The sequence below is a fragment of the Colias eurytheme genome, chromosome 19 (genome assembly GCF_061535395.1).
Source record: "Colias eurytheme isolate Ceu_HAF_F1 chromosome 19, ilColEury1 Martin Lab GWU primary, whole genome shotgun sequence".
Classification (NCBI taxonomy): domain Eukaryota; kingdom Metazoa; phylum Arthropoda; class Insecta; order Lepidoptera; family Pieridae; genus Colias; species Colias eurytheme.
Genome location: NC_142998.1, coordinates 1,878,424 through 1,898,426, shown reverse-complemented (window position 1 = coordinate 1,898,426; position 20,003 = coordinate 1,878,424). Strand labels below are relative to the sequence as shown.

Below are 20,003 nucleotides of genomic sequence, written 5' to 3'. Positions count from 1 at the left end.
TTTTATAAAGAAATGACCTCAAATATCACCCTAAATAAAACCTACGAAAAGTTTATTAAACCTCTAAGCACTAGTTAACGCATTGCTTTTCGTTTTTTTAATCGAATGGCAATAAGGCTGTCTTTGTGTAGCAATTAATTGCTATTTGTCAAGGGTATAGTCTAAATAAAAACTAACGCAGGTAGTTCAAGAAATGAATGCGGGTAGTCAAGAAACTAACGCGGGTAGTTAAGAAACTAATTTAAAAGTAATTCGCATACTGTTTTTTGTTCCGATACACGGACAAGTGAATGTTTATTGTTTACGTTCGATTGAAGTATCTGGATGCAGTGTACAAATTATTGCGCTTTCTTTCTTTAGTGTTAGCTCACAAACTAACCAACATTAAAGCAAGTCGTTACTTAATTCATCTTGAAGTCAGTGCTTACGCCGCGAAGTGTTTTTTTTTTAAATAACGTGAATTACCTACTCAAGTAAACGTGTCCCTGAATAAGTGAAATACAAGTCACACGACCTAGGTACTGATAATAATTTATCACTGCGTAACTAAGATGGGCTAAATGTAATGGAATAAGATTTAACTAACTACAAAACCGTAAAGCAATATCGCACGGCCTAATAATAACATCACTGCGTGAATAAGTCGAGTTAAATGCAATAAGATTTAACTATACACTGGTCTTGTAGGTTACAACTTTTAACAAAATCTGTACGGCCTGTAAATCAGCGCTGTTTTTATGCAGCATTTAGCTGAGGCTGTGACGATTTTCCTCAATTAATTTTAAGATAAATTTTGTTTTTGGCAATAAATTTCTTTTTCTTTCAAATAAGTTACTACATTTTAAAAACCTTACTTTCTTTATCTAATTGCACACTCAAAGTGAAATGTTATCTACTGACCGATTTCTTACAAGAGAACATCAGAAACATAGTAATAAAAATAGTACGACTGACCAGATTCACCAGCACTTAGCCTCATACATGTGCCGAGTGGCAGCTGCCAACGCGTCGTTTCGTTACACCATACGGTCCTCTGCCATGAACTACACGGCTTGTAGGCGCACCGCCCGCGCCACTGCTACTGCGATAACGCTGCGATGCCAGACTTGTGAAGTCATGATGAAGCGCTGCTCTCGATGATACGGGGTCCATACGAGCACATAACGAGCTCTCCCTTTGTCACCGGCTGCTCAGTGACACGTATGCTCGTAGAACTGTAGGATGCCTCTTCCCGTTGAAACTGGATCGAAGTGCCACGTGGTTGCGGCATTTTGTCTTTTAATCAGCGCACGCATTAATTATATCCAGGTTATCGCCACGTGCTTTCTCATTTGCTCGATTTGATCCCAATTCTGATGTCGGCGAAAGGTGTAGAATGTGGATCTATTTTCAAGCTGTGGGCGTTGCGTTGGGTAATCGAGCAAAGAAACACCTCTAACTCAAACATTTCTTTATTTACCACCGATTCGGAATGCAGTATCTACAGAGAAGAACCGGCAAGAAACTCCATAGTTGCTCTTTTAAATCATGTCAGTTTTACAATACAGTCATTTCTAATACAATTACTTGGTATTACAATATTATGACCACTAATAAAATAAATATCACAAATAAGTTATAGTAAGCTCGTAATAGACGTGCACTCGGCAACGGTCGGCGAACGAATGACCCGAGTCGTGCGCGCGCGCTGCTTTTTATCGGTTCGCCGTTCGTTATTTTTTAAAAGCTTCGACGGTGGCGCCGTCATATGTTTATCAGCCATCTGGTTTCCACAACACAAGCGAAAGCTTTGTATGGGATCAGATCGTGCCGTGTATGAAAATTGAAATATTAATTTTATTTATTAATACATTAATTTGTTTGAATTGTGGTAACACAGACACAATAAGAGACATTTCCTTGTTCCAAAAATTCGTCATAAGTATTTTCCTACAACATATTTTAATTACTTTGTATTTCTTTATACTTACAAATCTGAAAATCCCCAAACAATAGCCCCAAATCCATTGTTTCTGACCGTACCAAAAACTTAAGCACAATTATTTTTAAACGCAGCGTTCAAATGAAATTTTTGGCGACATTTTTTGGCTATCTTCCAATTCTAGATTTACAAATTGCTTCTAACATAAGTTTTGTCATAAGCAGTGTTGGATGATTTAATACGTAAAGCATTTGAAAAGCTACTGTGAATTTAAGAAATAGTCATAAATACATGTTTTTTGATTTATAATAATAAATATATGTAAATGAATATAGGTATAGAACCTACCATTCAGGGATAATTTGGTATTATAATTAACTTTAACTATTTTACTCAACGTTCTGCAAGAGTCACTTGTCATTCGATAAGATTTTAAAACTTTTAAACAATCAACGAGTGGAAATATTTGTAAATAAACAAAATCCGTACAGGTACAGCCATGGTATTTACAGCCTATCTTGAGTTACAACTTATAAGTAGTGTTAACTATAATCCGTGTTTCTCTTAATTAAAGATAGATTAATGAGTATAAATGTCATAATATCATATCTACCGTAAACTAGTTTCAATATGCTCAAAATTTCATTAATTTGTAATTATAATAACCATACTCTTTAACCAATTTTCACGTAGTTACCTAGTAGAGACATTTTCAGAAAATAATTAAAAGCGTTATTTCTTGAAAGCCCCACCAATAGATGTCAGTATTCACTTCGCTTGTGTTCTCATAACTAACATTTTAATTGAAAAAACTCGTATCATATTTCACAATTAGAGTAAACACAGAGCAGTTAACATAAATCAGAGGCAACGCTTTTAAAAACATTCAAACGGGAAAATCCTGTAGTTTACGCTCCAATATATCAATTATAGACTTTAATTTTATTTATGACTTAATTCAGAGACTGAAATTACTATCCAGAAGAAATTAAAAACAAACTTAATTAAGGTAAAAGTATAAACTGTTATTTTCATAAATCTATACTAATACTAGCGGTCCGCCCCGGCTTCGCCCGTGCTACATATATGAAAAATAGATGTTGGCCGATTCTCAGACTTACCCGATATGCACAGAAAATTTCATGAGAATCGGTCCACCCGTTTCGGAGGAGTATGCAGACTAACATTGTGACACGAGAATTTTATATATAAGATTATAAAGAGGAAAGGTTTGTATATATTGTATGTATGTATGTATGGTTTTCACGCATAAACTACTGGACCGATTTTGATGAAATTTGGCACAGATAATCTTTAGACCCTGAGAAAGAACATAGGCTACCTTTTATTGCGAAATATGTACCACGGGCAAAGCCGGGGCGGACCGCTAGTAGGTTATAAAACTGAAACCGCAAAATATCCTTTTAATTTATGAACTAACTTTGCAAAGATCTACTGTTGTTATGGATAAATAGCATTATTTGTATTTCTTTTTATTTCCAATATATATATCATTGTATTGTGTAGGTACATAAATTTTTTCGAAATAAACCCCAATTACTAATACATAACCGCAAAGAATGAATACGACGATCGGAGAATCTGTAAAGAAAAAAATACCATTAATAAAAAAACTGTTTTGAATGAAACATATTCAACTTTTCTACTTTATATAAACTCCATTTCATAAAATATATCAAATCTTTTTCATTAAATATCTGCGTCTATACATCGTTAGCATATTTTTGCATTTTCCTTCTAAAATTATTTGCTGACTTCCTTCCCTAACAAACATACTAACTTGTCTAAGAACTTATAAGTGCCATACTTGATCCTTTGGATTTAAGTTTATTTCGGAAAATAACGACTCAAAAAGTTAACAGTAACATAGAGAAATAACAATAAAGACTAAAAAGTAACATCAATACATGTTCGTATATTTTTGTTTGAAATACATTTACACAAAACAAAATATAAGGAAATTCATCACTAATAACAAATAATTCCTATTATAATTTAAAGTAAATGCGTATAGATAGCCTAGTAGTAGTAAATAGTAGTAGCCTAATAGTGCTCCGGGAACACCACGTTGGGAATTGAAATGTCGTTAAGTAGCCAGAATTGACTTTTCAGTTTATAAATGTATTCTATAAAGTTGGTAGCCTAACTGTATCTTATTGTAATATCATTGCTAATATCTGTCAAATAATTGCTCATCTCATCTTAATTCTTAATACTTACCGAAATAAAACTAGCATACGAAAGCTTGATAACTCCAAAAGCAGTCAGGTACACGGGATCCTGGCTCCTCTGCAGAGCCAGCACGATGGTCGTGCGCAGACCAGGCCCGACCTTGACGTTCTCCCAACCGCAGTGGAAAATTGCAGTTGGTATTTGTAAAGCCTGTAGGTTATGTAACGTTAAATTTATTTAAAACTAGATTTCCGCCCGCGGCTTCGCCCGCGTTTTCAAAGGAAAACCCGCATAGTTCCCGTTCCCGTGGGATTTCCGGGATAAAACCTATCGAATGTGTTAATCCAAGTTACCCTCTATATGTGTGCTAAATTTCATTGTAATCGGTTAAGTAGATAGTTTTTACGTGAAAGAGTAACAAACATCCATACATCCATACATCCATACATCCTTACAAACTTTCGCCTTTATAATAGTATTAAGAATTAAGATAAGAGTTGAATGCGACACAGATTAATATATATTGTGGTCAAACCAGGTTAAACGCTTCCCTATTGACAATAAAAAAGGTATAATCCTGAACGTCAATATTTATAAAATAAGTGTAGACGATGGTTGATAATACTGATGAATTTATCTTGTGTATTTGTCTTTGTTTGTCTTGCGTATTATATATTTATCTTGGTATGAAAAAGAAAGTGAGATAATCGTAAAGGAAGCGAGTTCCTCTTTTTTGTAATTTATCAGAGTGGACAGTTGCAACAAAATAGAATAAACCCAATGCTAAGTAAAATTTATGATTTCGACGGTTTTGTAATCGTGAACTGTTGCCAACATTAAAAGTGTTTGATATGAACCAAATGTCTGTCCAAATACTGTGCATTCTCTTACCAAAATTGATGTTACAATCAAGGTACAAAAAAGCAATATAAGAGAAACCTCGTGAGTAACATCAGCAGCGTCCATCATATAAGATCCTGTCAGTATCACCAGGCAAATGGTAGCTGTCATTCCAACAAAAAACAGTGTCGGATTAGCATGGCCAGCACCCTGAAAATTAAATATAATGAAATTTTATTAATGCGGTTTCATTATAAAAACACACATAAATAATGTTTTATTACTAGTTAGTACAATAAGAAGAGCTTTGAAGGCAGATCAAAATATTCAATTAACTTGAACTTAATAAAACGCATTCAACTAGAAAAAGCCAAAACCAAAAGTTTTTTTATTTTACAACTAGCTTTCCGCTTTAGCTTCGCCCGCGTTATCAATGGAAAACCCGCATAGTGCCCGTTCCCGTGGGATTTCCGGGAAACTATCCTATGTGTTAATCCAAGTTACCCTCTATATGTGTGCTAAATTTCATTGTAATCGGTTCAGTAGAATTTGCGTGAAAGAGTAACAAACAGACACACATCCTCACAAACTTTCGCATTTATTACCTTAGAGGTGCTGGGGGTGGGTGTCGCCGGCTATACACTGGCGTAATCCGCTCCATGGCCCTCTACGGGGCCCCCATCTGGGCAGACACCCTGAGCGCCCGTACCAGACCCCTCTTGCGGAGGCCGCAGCGGGTCATGGCGCTCAGGGTAGTTAGGGCATACCGCACGGTGTCTTTTGAGGCTGCCTGCGTAATGGCCGGAACGCCGCCATGGGATCTGGACGCCGAGATGCTAGCGGACGTGTATCGCCGCGTCTCGGCGTCTAGGTCACATGGGGTGAATCCTTCCTACGAGGAAGTAAAGGAGTGGAGGGCCGAGGCTGTCGAGCGGCGGTTCCGAGAGTGGGAACGCCGGCTCGAGGAGCCCAGCGCGGGTGAGAGGACGGTTGCGGCCATACGTCCAGTCCTCCAAGAGTGGTGCGACAGGCGGCACGGGGCCATAACCTTCCGCCTTACGCAGATACTGTCCGGGCACGGCTGCTTCGGGCGGTACCTGTGTAAAGTCGCGAGGAGGGAGCCCAGCATGGTCTGCCACTGGTGTGCCTGCCCGGAGGACACGGCAGATCACACTCTTGCCGTGTGCCCCGCGTGGGCCGAGCCCCGTGCTCGCTTAGTCGCGATAATCGGGCCGGATCTCTCTCTACCCTCCGTTGTTCGTGCAATGGTGGATGGCGACAGATCCTGGCGTGCGGTGATCGCATTCTCAGAGAGCGTGATCTCGCAGAAAGAGGAGGCAGAGCGGGTGCGCGAGAGGGATCCTCACGCGGACCCGATCCGGCGCAGACGTCTTATTGGGCGTCGTCGCCGTGTTGCGGCCGCTTTACACGGTCGCAACGTGCCTCCTTGACGAAGGGCGCCGGGCGGTGGAACGGGGAATGTAATCCATCGTCCGGTGCGGTGAGGCGACTTGAGACGTGTTCCGCTCATGCCGCCAACGGGAGGGAAGAGCAGGCAAACCACCTTTCCTGTTCTTGGCTTGCGCCTGGCCTGGAGATGGGCTGCCGCCGAGGGGGTCGCGGAAGAATTCTAACAAATACCCGCGGCCCCATCATTAAAGCGGCTCGACGGAACACAGTGGGGTTTTAGTCGGTAAGAATCCGACATAACCCACGGCTCCTTCCCCGGGGGCCGTGGGTATCTTTGGAAGATTTCCCCACTATAAAAAAAAAAAAAAAAAAAAAAGTAGGATATAATACTCACAACTAATCGCAATAGAGATATAACTAATAGCGTAATGCTTTCAACAATTTGTACACTATAAATATATCCCATTGATTTTTGAACGTTACGGGCACACCTAAAAACAAAAGAATTTGCAGCCCGTTTAATCAAAAAAGTGGCAATATATAAATGTAATATCATAAACAAACAACAAATAAATAATAGACATAAGAAATTAAATGAAAGTAAATCGAGTTCAGGCTGATTAGCCCAAAATATGAGAGCAAATAGAATAAAATTTTTATAAAAGTCTGTAAGAATGAGGCGACTTTACGTATATTAACGGTTCAAAGTAGCCATACAAAATTAGCCACAAATATAATTACCACAAAGCGTCTTCATGTAACTGGACACCAACTATGAAATCTCTTTCAAACTCTTCACTAACAAATGTAGGTTTATTGAATTTTTCACCAAGTTTCTCAAAGTAAATCCTGACGCCTCTGAACTTAAAGCCAAGGAAGACCAAAGAGCAGAGGGACAGACAGTCAACTGACGTCATTATTATGATGAATAGCCAGAAATGTATTTCCACGAACACGCGTAGAATGTTCACAAATTTGCCTGTGTCTGATGCTGTTGGGTAAAATATCACTTCTGTCCTTATTGGTATACCTGTAATGTTATAAAATTAATATGCTATCTGTTTTATAAATACCTTTTCGCCCATAGCTTCACCCATGCTGTCTAAAACTTAACAAATTATATTATGTTAAAACTTAGAAACTCTTTTATTTAAACTGTCCTCGTAAACCACTAGTGTGGTATTGAACAGTTTCATTGGTGAAACTAGAGTGAAAATCGGTGCAACAGTTTCTGAATTTTAGGACATTTTTATAATACACTAGCTGCTCCGCGCGGTTTCACCCCCGTGGCTCCAACCCTGTTGGTCGTAGCGTGATAAAATATAGCCTATAACCTTCCTCGATAAATGGGCTATCTAACACCGAAAGATTTTTTCAAATCGGACCAGTAGTTCCCGAGATTAGCGCGTTCAAACAAACAAACAAACAAACAAACTCTTCAGCTTTATAATATTAGTATAGATTAATTATGCAATATTATGTATAGGGTATTGAACGTATACCAAATGATCTAGATAGCTTTTTAGCTAATTCCTTTATCAAATATAACTAACCTTGTACTATATATGCTCTCACAGCATCAACTACAATAAAAAACAGAGCCAGAGACAATACGCTGATCAACACAAGGCAATAAAAAAGTGCTCTCTTAACAGCGTGCTTTTCTATATCTTCTACTGAGTTCCTCGTATCATCTAACATTCTCTTGAAGAACACCTTTATTTCTTCCCTCTTTATGTACAGTATTACAATCTTTGCGCTTATTGTAGGGTGTCCAAATGTGAATTGCATTAGATCATTCTTTTCTTTTGGTGTTAAATCTGTTCGCATATTTGCTAAGACTTCGTTAAGAATAATGATGATTCCAAAGACATTGGCAAAAATAGACCAAACTCTGTATAGGTTTCTGTGTAGTTTAGTACTTTTTCTGTCTTCATACCAACAGTTTCCTAAGCCACAATAATACAGGATGTTACAAATCAGCTTTATGTAATATTGTTGAGAGTTATTCTGTCGCAAAGGCGCCATGATTACAGTTGAACGTTCTTAAAGTTTCTTTTATAGGTTATGTTACAATTAAAAGTTGTAGAATATTTAAATACGTATTTAGAGTTCTCTTGGAAAATAATTAAACGGGTAAACAAACGTATCAAGTCGGTATGAAAAAAAAAAATTTTATCCAATTTACAGTCGACAATTCCTACGAAAATCGTGTGATGACTGGTGGGACTCAAACCGGACTATAATTTTTAAATGTACCTAATTATTTACAAATATATTCACCTACAAAATTGTTGGATTTTTTCCTTTTAATTTTCATATAATATTTTAAATTCTATAAAATAATATCATTATGTGACCATTTTAGAGATTAAACACTCATCTAAAGGATACGGAATCATCAGACCTTTAAAAAAGTTTGAAAGCAAACTAAACGAAATTTAAATTGCTCCAAAATTATGAGACCTTTAACAATAATTATAAAATGCGTAGTTACGAAGAGAACTCGATTAATCGTTGAAACAATTACCAGTGATTACAGTTTTAAACTTTCCTATTATTGAGTGAATTTTTAAAATTTCTAGAGGTTCCAATTAGATTATTTTCAACGAATAAGGTTTCGAAAGACGATTGTATGAATCATTCTTTGGTATTTGTTCTAAACAAACTACATCTGATTATTCTTTTTTTTCACGGGTGGCCGAGTGTCTAGGCATTGCTATGGTATGGCAAATAGACGCGGGTTCGAATCCCACCTCGTGATTGAATTTTTTCTTTTCTTTAAATTTTATTGCTATCAGGCACAATGCAAAAACTTGATTAATCTTTATTAAAATAGTACTACATATTTGGAAACCTTCGGTTACACAGAGGTTTCGAAAAAAGTCAATTATATTTTTACTTAAATAAAAATATATCATTCAATCTCATCATTGTGTTAGATAATTATTATGAAAATGAAACAAAATTGTAACATTGAAAAGTTGTTTTAATTAAGAACGCAAAGAACATCCACCAGGTATAAACAAACTTACATATAATAATTATATATTTTAAGGAAGTTGTTGCTTCACTTTTGTTTATACAGGCATTTTTATCTTCTAGGTTTTTTGAAACGATATATTATAAGCTTGGAGATTTAATACTTATATTATGAAATAAACTTAAGAATTCTCGTATTTATACATTTTAAGAGAAGTTGTATATCAACATATAGATAAATAAGAATTTCTCCAAAATGTGATGAACAGTGAATATTATTATGATGCTTAATCTAGTTTTAAGTCATACGACCGTGCTTAACATTTCAACTATTAATATATTATATTAAAACAAATAGAGAATAGGTACCTACGTGTACCTACGTCAACATCTTATTATTAAAGTCATAGTATTAGCGAAGTCTTGAGAAAACAATTTGTCGCACACTCAATAAACTTCTGCAAACAATCAAATGGACAACTTTAACAAAAACAATAACTAAATATGCATAATTGAAAGAAGAAAGAAAATGTTTATATGTAACTTCTTGGTTGTAACGAAATTTTCATAATTGAAGATAACAATATTTAGCGAATTGGGTCTTTATATAAACAGCTTAAAGTAATCTTAATCTTAATCTTAATACTATTATAAAGGCGAAAGTTTGTAAGTATGGATGTATGGATGTATGGATGTATGGATGTTTGTTACTCTTTCACGTAAAAACTACTGAACCGATTACAATGAAATTTAGCACACATATAGAGGGTAACTTGGATTAACACATAGGATAGGTTTTATCCCGGAAATCCCACGGGAACGGGAACTATGCGGGTTTTCCTTTGAAAACGCGGGCGAAGCCGCGGGCGGAAGTCTAGTAAAATATACGTATAGAATGACATGAAAATTTCACAAATTTTCAAAGTTAACTCGAGTAAATTAACCACTTATATAAATAAAAAAAACAGCAACATGAAAAAAAAGAAAAATTGAAGCCGTAATAGTAGTAATAACATATAATTATCATATAGAATTTCGTGAGTTACCTATATTGTAAAATCTTACTACCCGTATATCCCGTACCCGTGATGAAAGATTCCGTGATAACACAAAAATGTTAGCTATATAAAGCCTACCTTACAATATCAACCTTTTATTAAACTAACAACTTTTTTGACGAAAAAAGGTATATTACTCGTGTCTACTCTTAATTGTACCATTTTTTACTACAATATTGTATACTACTTGACAGCAATACTATGTAATAGTCACTAGGAAACAAATAAATTATTTTGCGATTACTTCTCAAAAGAGATTAGACTTAAAGTCAAACGAAAAAGTTATCAACTAACTTATAAAATTACTAACGTCATCATTTTTAATTAGACTCCATCCAGCAGAAAATATTGTCCACTATGTATTACTTAATTCTTAGTTTAATATCATGAATGCTGTTTCCGTTTAATTGTTACTATCACTCTTCATAGTATAAAGATTGTTCCCTTGTTACTTTATCAACTTAGAATAAGCGTAAACATATTCTAGATAAGCAGCAGTTGGGAAATGCCACATGTCTAAAGCCTCTTCATATGTAGGTATCGGTAATATAGGTGGTGAATATCCTGTGTTCGAAACATTAGCTGGTGTTTTTACGTCTACTAAAACTGGGTCCTTTTGACCAGCTTTTACTTCTTTCTTTAAGTCATCTGCTTTAACATTTTTAACATTAATTTTGTCATTACTGTTTTGTCTTCTCTCAATATACTTTCTTGGACATATCTTAATTTTGTCAGCTTTTCCTATTTTTGTGATTACTTCTTTACCTTCTACTGCTTTATTTGATTTGTTTGTACTGCTTTTAATATTATTGTTTGTATTTGGTTCTTCGTTAGCTATTCCATTAACAGCGGATATGTTATTTGTTTTTAATACTTTACAAATCTCGGAATTTGAGTTTACATTGCATATTGATGATTCGAAGTGGGATAAATAATTCGGAAAATAGTAGACCTGTTGGCATTGCTGCCTTGAAAACAAGGGTTGTCGTATTTTATTTAACGTAGGATATAAAGGATATGGTTGTTGTGGGTATTGTGTAGGGGGATGAACGTGGTTACACCTTGTATTATTAAAATTTGAATCTAAAGAAATTGTCCGCAGTGATCTGCGTGTTAGGTTTGCTCTAGGTTTAGAAACATAATAAAATGGTTTTTGGCTCACGACCTCTATTTTTTGGGTGGACATGATAGCTGTAGAAGAAGGTAGCGACATCAGATTACCTGTAAAGATAAATAAATACAAGTTTGGCTAAACCAATCACAAAAAGAAAGTAATTTATCATATAATAGTTAATACATAAGAAAACATGAAACAAAAATAATTGTTCTTTTTTTGCTATATTTTATTTTTTCGTGAAGACTCACCCTCGTTTTGTAACTTTTATCATAAAAATAACTCTTTATATTGGCAAAAATCAATAACCTAAACAACATTTCTCCCGTCAACATCATCTGAATTTTGATGGTATTTTGACATTTAAAATTTATTCCGATTCCGTATCACACAGACAATTATAAAGTTATTATTATTACCACATTTGACCACATTATTAGGTAAAGAAAGAAATACTATATGTCCTTTAAATTACAAACCTTCTTTTCGGGTTTTTAATATTTATATTAAACTCAAACCAATCAAACCTGTGACTCAAACTCATTTTTTCCATTATTCTAATTTCTACTAGACTTCGTGATATAAAATAACATACAAATCGTTCACAAAACATTTTGTACCGAAAATAATGATTTTATCACAATTTACATTCGCTAAGTTTTATAGGTACCTAAATTGTAAGTATCATAAGTACCTTGGTAAAGTGTACCATCCATAGAAATCTAAATAACAAGACACTATAAAAGTGCTATATTGTCATAATTAGTATGAAAACCACTGTCGCCAAAACCCACACATTTAAACCGATAGCTAAACAGTACACACAAGTAAACTATGTCTTTTATTGGACAGCTTCATTTTAGTTAAAACTAACTTAAATGATAAATTCCGCATTTTAATATTTACCTTACGGTTTATTTTAGTATAACATCCCTAGGTAAGTGAGATGTTTTGTTTCTTTTTGCATACACTCAAATAGTCAAAGTGTATAGTCTCCATAGTTGTGAGCCATTGCAGCATGTGTAGTAGTGGCGCGAAATTTAAAATTCCAATTTGAATAAAATCTTAAATTTAAATTTTGTGTATTTATACGTCATTATTTAACGTATATTTTGGAGTTAAATTATTGAAGAGCAGATTATAATGTAAGATTGAACAACAGTATTTTAATGTTGACTTTGTCATCAAACTAGTTTTAGCTTTTAAAGTACTTACCCATTTTAAATCTCTCAAACATTACTACCATTATAATTATTAATTATTATCCAATGAATCCTTTAGTAACGTCACAGGCTGCACAATACAGTTGTATTAAAATAAAGCGGCCATTCACGGTACGTCATCAGCAAGGGCCCTTTGCTGTCAAGTCTTTTTATCCACGTCAGTTTATATCTTATCATAATTACGATCTGTGGGTATGAAAGCATCGTATCTGGGGTGGCCTATGTACCGCTGTGGAAACGCGACAGCGGGGAGAATAAGGATATATACTTACGAGATCTATACTAATATTATAAAGCTGAAGTGTTTGTTTGTTTGAACGCGCTAATCTCAGTAATGGTCCGATTTGAAAAAATTTTCGGTGTTAGATAGCCCATTTTTCGATAAATGAGAGCCTATATTATATCATCACGCTACGACCAATAGGATCGAAGTAATGGGGGTAAAACCGCGTGGAACAGCTAGTTATGAATGAGAGAAACAACGGGTGGCTGAGAGGTCAAAAGTGTCGCCCCGGAATGACATAAGACTCGGGTTTGAATGTCTTCTAAAGCGCGTCACACACGGTGAAGATACTATAATATTTTATCTTAAGATACTGTAATATTTTATATTACAGTATCTTAAGGTATCCGGTATCAGCGTTCTGACCATCATTTTTCTTTTTGTCATTGCGTACTAAGACCCCTGTAGAACCGCCATCCTGTTACAAATGACCCACAAAATTTCGGTAATATAAAATATTACAGTATCTTAAGATAAAATATTATACATAGTATCTTCACCGTGTGTGACGCGCTTTATTCTTTAAAAATTGCACGCCTCATAAGCGAAGCGTTGAGGTGGGTACTACTGTCACTTCGCGCAAAACATCTGATTTTTCAAACTTAAAATGTCTTTATGTATCATACATTGCACTTGTAAGATAATACATACACACACATATTAAGAAAAAACACTATTTTTAACATTCATGATATTTTTGATGTCATTTTTGTTATTTAAACTAGTTAAAAAACAGTTTAAAAAAGTTCTGTCTTGGACGTCCGTGTGTCTGTATGTGCGGAGGATTTTCTTGTTATAGTCTAAGATCCCACCGCAGGATCAGTGCGTTCATCGTTTTTTGCTGAAAACCGAATTTTTATGTATATTTATAATTAGGAGAATATACATCGACTAGGTTTCCAGTCAAAATTTGGCCGCAAGCATGTTTAATTAAAATTTTTCTAATCGGTTTTTGGGAAAAAGATTCGTTCACTTGTTTTTTGAATAAAATGTAGTCTACATCACGTCAAATGATACAAAAATTCAAAAAAATCACGGTTGCCGCTTTTCACCTGGCCGCAACATCTTGGCAGCCTGGTGCAAACAGGTATGATTTCGATTCATTTTTACGTTCATAACGCACATTTATGAATCATATATCAAATTAAAGCTAATTTTTTTCTATTTATTATCATATATGGTTGCCTAAGTAAATCCGGCCGCAAATAAGGGTTGCCGGCTGTTAAAGATGTTGAATATTTAAGGTTGAGTGTAAACATGCTTGCGGCCAAATTTTGACTGGCAACCTAGTCGATATATATTCTCCTAATTATAAATACATATAGTTACATAAAAATTCGGTTTTCAGCAAAAAACCGATGAACGCACTAATCCTATATTTATAATTTTTATAAGCCAGCAACCCTTATTTGCGGCCGGATTTAATTAGGCAACCATATATGATAATAAATAGAAAAAAATTAGCTTTAATTTGATATATGATTCATAAATGTGCGTTATGAACGTAAAAATAAATCGAAATCATACCTGTTTGCACCAGGCTGCCAAGATGTTGCGGCCAGGTGAAAAGCGGCAACCGTGATTTTTTAGAATTTTTATATCATTTGACGTGATGTAGACTACATTTTATTCAAAAAACAAGTGAACGAATTTTTTTCCCAAAAATCGATTAGAAAAATTTTAATTAAACATGCTTGCGGCCAAATTTTGACTGGCAACCTAGTCGATATATATTCTCCTAATTATAAATATACATAAAAATTTGGTTTTCAGCAAAAAACCGATGAACGCACTGATCCTGCAGCCGGATCTCGTACTATTAACACGATAGCGACCGAAATACTTTACTAATCGAGTCTTTTTTTTTCTCTTACGCTTGAGTATACTCAGGAATAGAACCCTTTCATTTTTCAGGGTCTGATTCGATGTGGTTTAATTGTTATTAAATAAACAAAAATAATAATTAATAAATAATTATTAAAAAAAAATTATGAGGCGTGCACTTTTGGATTTTCCAAACTTTTTTATATTTATAGCTGAAGCAATTGAATGCTATAAAAAACAAGGATATACTTTTAACGAGTTTTAAACGTGATTTAAAAGCTAAAAAAAATATTGAGCTGTATTTGAAATATTTATAGTATTGAGTATACGATTAATAAATCCCGGTTTTTAGCGAGTTTTTAACAAATAACCCGGTTTTTAACAAATACTATCCGATTTAATACAATCGGATAGTATTTGTTAATTTATAGGTAGGCATTAGGTAGGTATAATTATTAATTAACCTTTTATAAAATTATGATTTTATTTTTTAAATTTTTCGTCTAAGTAGATACAATCATGTACTCGAGCGGAATATTGAAATCGGAGTAAGCGCGTAATACTCAGTTGGATTAATGCAATTTTATATTTTGTTATAGCTATATAATATTTTATTGTTTGAGAAAAAACGCCTCCGCGATTCTACGATTATTATACGCGTAGCTTAAAGTCATATTCCTTTGGGTTTCCTGACATACTTTTTTCTAACCCAAAGCACAGAATAGTTATAATAGTACAGCCCAAAGGCAAAAATAAAAGTTATTAATAGTTTTCAAACACACACGCATTTTTTTCTTAAATCTTATCAATTTTTATTAAAGATTGCTATAGATTCATTTTAATAATAATATTGAGATAAAATTTGCAAACACGTGCAGGTAAAAAATTGGTCGGCAAATGTTCAATAGGTTAGCTCAAAATTTGCTAGAAAGGCTTTTGTTTTACAACACCAATAAAAGCTGATAACGCTGTTTGAATAGTTAAACGTGCCGCCTTCTGTTTTCAACTATCGGAATATTTGAAGTGTAATAAAAATATGCTACTTAAAAAAGTAGGTACATATTTTACTTGGTATTATGTATAACAAAATCCCCAGAACTATGTTCTTTGTGTTCAAAAATACCGCGACAGATGTCAATTTTTTTAACCAAATACTAGATTGAGAAAAAATCCAAAGTAAATATCGGGAAAGGTTCATGGCAAAACCGAATACCTACAATATTCTGAATAAGCCATCGATTGATTTCGCAAGATTAATGGTTGCATATTATCAGTGCCATAGTATGAAGGTAGGAGCCACCAAAATCAGTTTTATTTTCTGCTGTATAAGAGCTAACAAATTCATTTTTGAAATGCTTTTAGCTTCCGAACGAATATACTATTAACGCTTTAATACACGGGATTATAACACATTTCGCTTGTGGAATAGAGATTAAATTTGATTGAAAAGATATAAATGTTTTATAATCTTTTTCGTTCTATTAATATTTTCTATAAAATTGATTCAGAAATCTGGTGTGAAATTGAAATAAAAAACTTTGCACGCGTTTTGGTCACTTTAGAACCATATCAATTTAAAAAGCCATTTCAATTTGTTTAATTCAACAATACAACAATGATTTTAATTTTGTTTGGTTAATAATATTTATTATTTACTGATCGATTAGAGGTAAAATATTTGATGTTTTATCATTTTATGGCAAGGGTTAGTTAGTATGTTGATTTTCTACAATTTATGCTATATTAATGCATTATATTTATAGCTGTGATTAAGGGCCGATTTTTCAATGCTTGAATAAAACTTATTCGTCGAATAATGTATAAAACTACCATTTTAAAAAGTATTCTAATTGCCCGTATTTGACAGTTTACGTGACATTTTAATATTATCGTGTAATACTTTATTGGACGGATAATATCCAAGCATTGAAAATCCAAGCATTGAAAAATCGGGCCTATATGTAAGTAAGAATAAAAACACAATAAAAGTTAAAACTTTTTGAAAATAGAACGTCACATTTCAAACATCCTACTGGAACATTTATACTGTGATTTACCTATAGTATAACTGTACTACTACCTACTAATTCATGGATATTTTAAAAATGGATGTGATTTTTTGTGATTAATATATTTTAAAAATCATATCTAATGGTTTGCTGTCACACTCCTCAACTCTACAACACTTTATCCAATAAAAAAAGATCCAATTATTTTATCCAAAAATTTAAGTCACAATTAGACCGCTAAATAACATTTAAGTACAATGAATAAATTATTATTAAATTCGGCATGTACGTGATTTATGTACGTACACAATAGGCGACGGTGGGTGTGTGTACAACAGATGTGACGGGAGGTGTAACAAAGAATGCATATGTTCGCATTGGTCGATCAAATGTGCACACGTAGTATGATCTGCAAATTTTGGTCGTACTAATATGTACTCGTAGTTCAAATAGTGAAATTGATATGGGTATAGGAAAAAATGTAGGTATGTTATAGTTTGTAATAAATTATACCTAAGTAATACAATTAATTAATAAAATCAAAATTGAAGTTTAAAAATATTTTGTGCAACCAACTTCGCCTTAACGGCTGAACGCACCGAACTAAAAAGGAAAATTCATTCTGAAATGTACCATGTTAGAATAATATTATGTTTATTTTCACTTAACTTGTCTGAAAAATTTAAAGTGAATTTTGGTGCATAATTTTACTCGATTGGAAATTTGATTTATTTAAAGCATTTAAGGCAATACCCACAGAAATATTGAAATAGAAAACTATGAAAGGATACATTTTCAATTACTTACCTACTTAATTTATACTTTGCTTTTATTGAAGTACATGTACCTACATTGTTTTCAAAAATAAAAGTAATATTGGCAACTTAGTTTGGTCAAGTTTTAAGCAACGTCATAATACTCATAATCCTTTAAATTCATTCATCGATTTAAGAAACTACATATTTTGATCCGAAAAATACATTTAAATTAATAACAAGCACAAAAGTCAAAATATCTTGTATTTGGTAAAATAAGTAAAGTTACAGGACATATTTACTGATTTTTCAATCCTTGGTTAAAACTTGTTCATCGAATAACGTATTAAACTACCATTTCAAAAATGTATGGTAATAGGCATGACGAAAGATTTTGAAATCCTCTTCCATAATGTGTGTATACGTTTACTATACAAGAAAAACCCTATATTTCGGTAATATACTTAAATTTAACGAAGATAAAAGCCATTTTCCAAAAAATATTTATTAACTGTGCCAAAACAGCTCGCAGGTGTCATGGCGTAGGCGTGACGTCACATTTTGGTAAATACGTAATTATTTGTACGCATTGCGAAGAAAATTAAAAAAATATTTATTTAATATGTGTTATAGAAACGAATTTCAAAGTTTATAAGTGGTGTGCAGTATTGCAGTGTGAATCCACATAAAAATAATGCTCAAAAATGTGTTAGTAATTATTTCAAGCGAGAAAATAATAAGAAATGATTGTATAAAGTTGGCGCGGAGAACCCCGAACCATGTATTCGTGAATTCGCAATTATATTTCTGTTCTGAGTCGATAAAGCATACGTGGAACAATAGAAAATAAATAAAAATGCGTATTCTCAACATATTCATAACAACAAAAAACATCTGACGTGAGTTGTTTACTTAAGCGTGACGTCACGCGTGTTTTAGTCAAAATGGCCAACTGCAGTATTTCAATGTTTTATTTTATTGATAATCTCATTAATCTTAATGTTTTTAAGATTTCTAAGTCACTATATGTAATTTATCTATTATACATTTTCCCTTAAAAACACTAATACGATCATTTATGGATACTGTCGTCATGCCTATTGTCCGTATTTGACAGATTACAGGCACATTACAGGTGACATTTTAAAATGTACGTGTAACACTTTATTGGACAGATAGATTTTAACCAAGGATTGAAAAATCGGCCCAAAAGGTATAAAAAACTTTTGTTCTAGAAGTAGCTTATGCACAGCGTATGCCATTTTTTAACAGTCCGTTATTATGAAATGAAAGGATTCGTTTTTGCATTTATCGTAGTCCGTAGACAAACTATACAATGTAAGTAGTAATAGTTACTATTTTTATAGTAGAGATATTTTATTGAATTGTTAAATTTGCGTAATACTTACAATTTGCAGAATTGCAGAAATTTGCAGATGGTGCTTTTTATTAATCACATACGGTGATAATCCACGTAATTAAGTACTTTAGTACGTAATAAGTTTAAAAATAAAAAAAAAGTTATTTGAGACATTGATAATAAATTTCGTAAAACTTATTACACGATTCTTAAACACAAACAATGTTCTGTTGAAACATTTTTTTTTAATTACCCTTATTTTCATATCTACCCCCGAACAGCTTTTGTAAGATTACATTCATTTAAATTCTATCATGTTATTTTAACTAAATTTGATACAAATAAACATTTAGGGCCGATTTTTCAATCCTTGGTTAAAATTTATCCGTCCAATAAAGTATTACACGAACATTGTAAAATGTCACCTGTAAACTGTCAAATACGGACAATTAGAATACATTTTTGAAATGGTAGTTTAATATATTATTCGATGAATAAGTTTTAACCAAGGATTGAAAAATCAGCCTTTAAAACTAATGTTTTTCTTTATAATAATAACTTTAGACTTACCATTGATTAAAATATAAAATTTTATCACACCACTCTTACGAACACATAACGAATACTGAAGTAATATTCCTAATGCCTTGATATTTAAATCTCACGCAGCAATGCAACAATGTATTGCTTCTATGAACAAAAATATTTGATGACTAGAAAAGTATATCAAATTACGTATGATATTTATTCTTACAACTTTATCCAACTTCTCCTGAAAGAGGGTTATGTTTTTGTAAATATTTCCTTTGTTAATAATATGTTAAGATAATCTTTCCGTGTTAAGCAATTTTTAGAAATCTATTTCCTTCTAGTTTCACTTCATGCGTAAAATCTGGTCAAAATAGATTTAGCTGTTTCGGTGATTATCAGAAAAAAAACGATTATTAATTGATGGCATGTGTGATGTGATATACTTTACTAAATATGTAATTGAATATTAAAATTTTATAATTAAGTATAAAAAAGAGTGT

General features: G+C 33.3%; 2 protein-coding genes across 2 annotated transcripts; both read right to left on the bottom strand.

Annotated features, from left to right (window-relative positions):
- Nucleotides 1-3,481: 3,481 nt before the first annotated feature.
- Nucleotides 3,482-8,392, bottom strand: LOC149900008 (uncharacterized). The gene is made up of 6 exons (XM_090113031.1): nt 7,918-8,392; nt 7,106-7,394; nt 6,759-6,855; nt 5,054-5,164; nt 4,163-4,324; nt 3,482-3,523 (listed from the first exon to the last, which is right to left on the bottom strand). The coding sequence occupies exons 1-6, from the start codon at nt 8,390-8,392 to the stop codon at nt 3,482-3,484; spliced, it is 1,176 nt and encodes a 391-aa protein (XP_089969157.1).
- Nucleotides 8,393-9,458: 1,066 nt separating this feature from the next.
- On the bottom strand, nt 9,459-19,578 carry LOC149900007 (uncharacterized). Its single transcript, XM_090113285.1, has 2 exons — nt 19,543-19,578; nt 9,459-11,625 (listed from the first exon to the last, which is right to left on the bottom strand). The coding sequence occupies exon 2, from the start codon at nt 11,615-11,617 to the stop codon at nt 10,853-10,855; it is 765 nt and encodes a 254-aa protein (XP_089969411.1). The 5' UTR covers nt 11,618-11,625; nt 19,543-19,578; the 3' UTR covers nt 9,459-10,852.
- Nucleotides 19,579-20,003: the final 425 nt, after the last annotated feature.